General features: G+C 41.6%; 1 protein-coding gene across 4 annotated transcripts in view; it reads left to right on the plus strand.

The window, feature by feature from the left end:
• The window catches only part of LRRC72 (leucine rich repeat containing 72), a 167,115-nt gene extending 160,533 nt beyond the window's left edge, over positions 1 to 6,582 (plus strand). The window contains exons 9-10 of one of the 4 annotated variants that reach the window (XM_078663772.1): positions 290 to 317; positions 5,734 to 6,569. In XM_078663772.1, coding sequence (XP_078519898.1) covers positions 290 to 317; positions 5,734 to 5,899 — 194 coding nt within the window. In that variant the 3' untranslated portion in view covers positions 5,900 to 6,569. Of the gene's footprint in view, positions 1 to 289; positions 318 to 5,733 lie in introns of all 4 variants that reach the window. The other 3 variants (XM_078663773.1, XM_078663771.1, XM_078663770.1) reach the window with 3 other exon arrangements.
• The last annotated feature ends 357 nt before the right edge of the window (positions 6,583 to 6,939 follow it).

Below are 6,939 nucleotides of genomic sequence, written 5' to 3' on the forward strand. Positions count from 1 at the left end.
TTCTTTTAATCGCACGTGTACCACGGTCTGTAGAACGTAGTTCACCAGAAGACTTATATTTCTTTCTGCCTTCTTGGTGCCACCTTAACTATGAGTGCCCTTATGCCATAAAACCCTTAGATTTTTTGATTTGCCTTAAGATACATATATATATATTGAGCACCATTATTATTTATGCTTGTTTTGTTTCGAATTGTTTAACGCCTGGTTGTAGTTTATTATTCTGTTTTCTGTAATGAAATTTCTAATGTTCTTCGCATTCTAATTCTGAAAATATGTTTTGTTACAGACCATGAGATTGGGAATAATTTAAGTAGGTGAGTATATTTGCAAACGTTTGTATCTTACAGAATTATTTTAGTCCATTCACTGTCACAGAGCTGAAGTAGGCAATGTTTTTTCCACAAGGTGCAGATATTCATAACGAAGTGCCTCATTTGTAAAGGGGGATGGCCTGTCTTTCCACTAGGGGGATGGAGTAAATTATTCCTCCCCCCGGGTGGAGGGACCGTCTGCCACATTTATAAATGACCGCAAAGCAGGTGGTAATTTATAATACACTTGAAAAATGAGCAATTGATCGACAGAATGCTGATCAATGTCAAATATTCACCCCAGTAAAGAGATCTGGGCCTAAATCCATCGTTTTTTTGCTCCCCATGCCATTCCAGTTTAAACCCAGCCATATGCAAATCAGTCTTGACCCTGGTTCCTCCATCCCGAACTGCAGGCCAGGTTCTCCCTGGACCAGAATCAACCTAGGACAGCTTTTAGGGTTTCACCCCTCATCAGCCAGATTAGCTTGATTACAGTGGCATGGGGAGCACGGGACCCATGTCTGGGCATACCCGTTCCACTCGGGTGAAAATGCAAAAAGTACAATTGATGGACAGAATATCAAACATTCACCCCAGTACAGAGATCTGGACCTAAATCCATAATTTTTGTGCTCCCAATTCCATTCCAGTTTAAACCCAGCCTTATGCACATCAGTCTTGACACTGTTCCCCATTGAAACAATCCAGCCCAAACTGTCACGCTAGGTTCTCCGTCCATCATCTCCTTGTGTTTGCTTTTTTTCACTCTAAGTTGACAGGGTATACCCAGACGTGGTTCCCTTGCTCACTTTGCCACTGGATCCAAGCTAGCCTTCCTGATGAGAGGTGTTACCCCGAAACAAGTCCCCGGATGCTTGTTTCCGGTCCAGGGAAGACCTGGCTTGGCAGTTCAGGCTGGGCTGTTCCCACAAGGAACGGGATCAAGACTGATTTGCATATGGCTGGGTCTGAACTGGGGTGGCAAAGTGAGCTAAAGATCGATGATGGATTCAACCCCGATCTGTGACTGGGGGTGAGTATCTAAAAAGTTTCAGCGCTCCGTCCATCATCTTCTTGCGTTTGCTTTGTTTGCCCTAAGTTGGCAGTGTATGCCCAGGCGTGGGTCCCTTGCTCACCTTTGCCACTGGATCAAAGCTAGCCTGGCTGATGAGGGGTGTTACCCCAAAACTGGTACCAGGATGCTTGTTTCCGGTCCAGGGAAGACCTGCCTTGGCAGTTCGGGATGGACTGTTCCCATAAGGAACAGGGTCAAGACAGATTTGCACATGGGTGGGTCTGAACTGGGGTGGCGACGTGAGCTAAAGAACGATGATGGATTCAACTCAGATATGTGACTTGGGGTGAGTGTCTGGAAAGTTTCAGGGCTCCGTCTCCTTGTGTTTGCTTCTTTTCTAATACACTATCCGGAACCACTGCCATGCAGCTCTCTACCAAACAGTTTTCAGTTTTTTTAATTCTCAAAAAGAAAATCCCGAAACAGCATTTTACTGTCCCTAACGCCAGGGTTTGCCTTGCAGTGATGGACGGTAAACAAAATGGCCATATGCCCACCAATCGTGATTGGGTGGGCAGATATATAGCCATTTCTTCGACGACCCTTACTCCGTCGGAGAGGTTGGCAATGGCAGTGATGGAGTACCGCCATAGCTATAGTACTCCCGCAGCTAAATCGTGCATGCAACCATTATGTTGTCGGTGAGGCTACTCCATCACCTTTGCTTATCCTTACTGCAAACATATAAATCAATGCCTAAGACCTTTATATATCAACACAGTTCTCCACAGAAACAGAATTGGGAATCTCCTTTGATATGTCAGGCCGTAAATCTTCTCTCCAGAGCAAAATATTTTTCATTAAAGTGTAAGAGTTTTTAACGCACAAAACATGTATTCAAACCTTTATTGGTTTAGACAAAGTCATATAATTTATCTAACGCAAAAACGCTAGAAATTACATGAGGTGTTCAATGTCTGTGGTGAAGGTGAAAAGTTTCCATAGTGTATGATGGATGTTCAAAGATATCCTAATGTGTGCAGTAGGTAATCTCGTTATTATAGATTCAGTGTAAGAACATGTAAATATTTTTAACTCTGCTATTCTACTCCAGCAACCAGTTGAAGAATACAACCACTTGTTTTGCATAGATTGAAGTTACTTTGTGAAGTATTCTCTGACTTGTCACCAATGTCAATACACACATTGCAAGTGAGGCCTGATGCTTCTTGCACATTTTGGTATCCTAGCAACAAAACTGTTTTACCTTCATTATGTTATTGCTGAGCATCCTCTGAATAGATGTTGCCTAGAGGTATCTACTGTTCTTGCAATAAGTCTTTTCAATTTCCACATCCCTCTGCAGAATTATAAAGTGGACAAGTGGTCCCAAACGTACATACAGATAAGAAGGGAACTAAATGACCGTGTCTGCCTACGTGGTGTATTCTAACACATTGCAGAACAGTGCAGAATTCAACACAAAGTCTAAGCAGCTGGAATTTATAACATTGTCAGTTCTATAAGTCATACATTCATGTTTTCAAACCATCATGGTCATGATTGGTAAGATCTAGCTCAACTCCTCACAATGGCCATCAGTTTTCTCATCCTGGAGAAGCTAGATGTTGTCATAATGGCGTAACAAAATTGCAATTCTGGCTGCTCTAATGTTCCAAAACCCTCATACAGGGACCTTGGGGGTTTGTTTTGGTATAAACCTCTTGCAGTCGCTGCACAAATCGTGCTCATATTGTCATCTGTAAAAAAGCTAATTCAAGTTATTAGGCGGTTGTTTTACAGCAACAACAATGTTGTATGCCCAAAGGAGATATTAACAACCATATCTGTGACAGAAGCTCAATCGTAGGCTATGCATTAGTTAATAAAATGGAAATCATAGTGGTCAATGCAGAGAAAGTGTTTAACCAGGACAGATGGGGCTACTTCTGGAAACGGATTCACAGATATCGATTTGGGCTGGTATTTATGCAGCCAATCATGGACCTTTCTGATGAAATATGGCCTATTATAATGGTAAACCAGGTCACTCCAACAACATAAGAATTTGTGAGGAACCTGAATGAGAAGACTTTCCTCTTCCAGGCTGCGTGCATTTTACACATAACGTCAAGCTATACCTACATTTCATCTAGGCCTTCAAACACATCACGTTAAATTATATGCAGGCAGTCTCCTGCTTGTTACATCAAACCATGAGGTGTATTAGAGAGATATTCATTGATTTTGCCAAAATATATGGATACAAAACATAAGTAAAACAGATAGTGACACTTAGTTTTTTAGATACTATTCCTTCATTTGAGAACGAAGTTATTACTTATATAGGTGTAAAAAATCCAGTTGACCTGTCTACAGCATTCCAGATCAGTTTCTTTCCAGCCTTAAAGTTGGCTGACTAATGGATGTTAACCAACATATCTAAGTTTCTCTAATAGGATGCCTAGAAAATAGTACTTTCTTTATTTCCAAGATGTCTTCAACTTTATAGATGGCACTTCTCAAACGAAGCTCTTGTGACCTGGACCTATGCATTACAGGATTTCATTGTGCTCAGATGTAGTCTGGTGCCTAGACTTCAATTCATCTCCCAATCCCTCTACCCATGAGACCTTACAAAATTAGGAATTTTCTTGGGACCTCTCATTTTTTTAGTTTAGAGCTAAGCTTGTTTGGTCTTGAAACCAGCATTTTTCTTTTGAACCTTTCCCCTGGTAGTAAGGCAGATAAAGCAATCCTTTCCTGGGTGATTATTGTAAGAAATTGGGGTTGTTGGTTGACTGGAGTGTGAGCCCTGGTCCATCAGCAACCACATTCCTTGTCAGGGTGAGGCACAAGACAACCCTAAATTGACCGGTGCTCAACCCGTTAGTAGCTTGGCACAGAGCAGTCACGTTTAACTTAAAGGGAATGGGTAAGGTAGTTGTGCAACTCTTCAAACAGTAATGAACACCACTGAAAAAGGATTCCACACGCGATTAATACACAACCAAAAAAACAAAAATCCAATCAGTAGAACCAGAGATTTGGAGGTTATAGTGAAAATAGTACTAAAACCACAAAGCACCAACTGTGATATCTGGTAGTGTCGTACCAGGACAAAGTCACACGTTCAGGCTGACTGCGATGGAGCATGGGCCTGCTACAGGGAACCAGTTATGCTCGCTGAACAAAGTACATTAAACCATGGATGGTTGAGCATTGCGAGGATCTGTGTCAAAGATGTGCTCCGCAGCCAAAGCGATGTGTAGGTTCTGAGGTGCAGCTCAGCTGCGATGTGAGGTCATTGTAGAAGATGCAGTCGACAAAGGCTTGCGATGTAAAGTCCAGCATCAAGGGTGCATTGCGCAGTCAATGCGTCAAGGTGATGCAAGGCTGCAATACGGAGTCTGTCCTCGAAGCTGCTGTTGATGAGAGATGCAAGAGCCTGTGCCGAGGATGCATTGCGCTCTGAAGAGGCCGCAGGCTGTGAAAGCAATGCATGTCTTTGCTATGGATTCAATCCATGCAGCAGCATCTATGAGTTGATTCTCCTCGGTGTTGAGCCACGCAACAGAGGAGATGCATCAGTTTCGCAGGCTCCACAGAAACTGGCAGAGCACCTTAGGCCTACTTCCAAGGGTCCAGGGTTGGCAGGGTAGATGCACAGATGGCAGAGTCCAGGTGCTGGAGTTGAGGTTGTTTTAGCCTTCTGTTCCTGAGACTCAAGTCAGGAGACTAGCAAACTACCCATTGGAGTCACTCTTGGGTCCTGGGTTTAGCAGATGCCATTAAAGTCCTTCTTGCCCAGGCAAGAGGGCCGCAGGTTAGCACAGCAGGGCAGCAGTCCTTCAGAAGAGCAGTCTGGCAGAGTTGCAGTCATTTCAGCAGCACAGCAGTCCTTCTTCCTGACTGAGTATCCATAAGTAAACTGAAGAGTTGGTGTCTGGGGTCCAATATTTATAACTTGGCCTAGGGGAGGTGGGGTGCCTTTAAATTTTATGGTAACTACATTTTCCCCAATCTGCCTTCTTAAGAAGGCATTTCCAACCATTTGTCAAGGAGGGACAGTAAGAGAATCACCATAGAAGTATGTTCAGACATTTTGCCATCACAAATGTTCTAATAGAAAAATGTTTTAAACAGCTACCACCAAAGGGATCTGCTAATAAACACACACTATATTAGGTGAGGTATATGACAATTGTTCAAATTATGTTTTAATGTTATCTCAATACAAGTGTAGGGTTTTTGATTATTAAATTATTTTCTCTCAGTTATTTGGAGTCATAGCATTTTTGTACTAAACTAAAAAAGTAAGTCTTACTTGCAAGCTATATAAATGATTACTTCACATTAACAAATTTTGTAAATTTTCCAAATATCATTTTTTTTTTGTAGAGTTCGCTTTCCTGATCCGGAGGATGCAATTCTCTTCAGAGCAATGCAAAGATGTGAAATGCATTTTTCGTTTGTAGACTGGCACCAAATGCTCAACTCCAAACAAAGAAGGCTTCTGCAGACATCAGCACAAACACCTCAGCTACTAACAGTGAAACTCAGATAATCAGGCTTGCCTGAGGACATAGCGCATATTTTGCCAAGACATAAGAATGGTTGTTACGATATGGTACTAATATTTAACTGTATCAATAAAAATTCCAAGATTGTTTGGGTTCCTGTGGAGCTAAAACATTTGGAAATAGTATGAGTATATTTGGTGAATGTATATATATGTCTAATAAAATAAAAAGGAAAGCAAGAATTGTTAAACAAATCTAAAGAAAATGCAAAAAAGCAAAGCAGCTAAATAGTTTATAGAAATAAAACTTTTCAGGTGCAGTTGAAGTCGCTGGGCCACTGGTTTCTAGCTTGAAAGCGGTTTAACTGCTTCACCTGACACTATTAAAATATCTCTTTATATATATACCGCTTAATTATGATCAAACATTGTCATGTCTGCAAAATTAATACAAAAACATTTTTCACCAACTATCTTTCTTCAAAACCATGGACTCTTTCAAATCCCAAACAGTAAATCTTGCATGTATCTCCATCCAAGCCTGACTCCTTCCCAGCCAAAAAACACAGACCGTGAACTTCTGACTGTACATCCTAGCTACTGCCAAGGCCTTTCTCAGACATTTGATAGAGAATCAGTCACAGAAAAAAAGCCCTCAATAAGGCTTCACTTTCCACTTGGTTGCAATAATTGCACTGAAATCGTAAGGAAAAATAAAAATGAATTCTTTAATAACCTCATTCAAATTAAATTCCTACCGATGCTAAATCCACCCATTATTGAATAGAATCACTGCCTTCAAGCAGGCTTTGTAAACTGCCACTCTGCTTCCACCCATCATACTGAAATCCAGAATGTTATGTGTATTTGTAAAGTGTACTATCACCTGCAAGAGTATTCTGGCGCTGAGCAGGTGTGTGTGCCTAGCCCTGCCTGTGGTAGTTTGGTTAACTGAAAAGCTAGGTCTTCAGCTTCTCATGGAATACAAGAAGAGAGGAGGAGACTCTGAGTGGGAGGTTACTCCACCCTTAAGAGCAATAATGGAGTATGCCCGTCATCCTGATCTGGTTCTGTGTATCCATGAA

This window comes from Lissotriton helveticus, chromosome 10, assembly GCF_964261635.1.
Source record: "Lissotriton helveticus chromosome 10, aLisHel1.1, whole genome shotgun sequence".
Classification (NCBI taxonomy): Eukaryota; Metazoa; Chordata; class Amphibia; order Caudata; family Salamandridae; genus Lissotriton; species Lissotriton helveticus.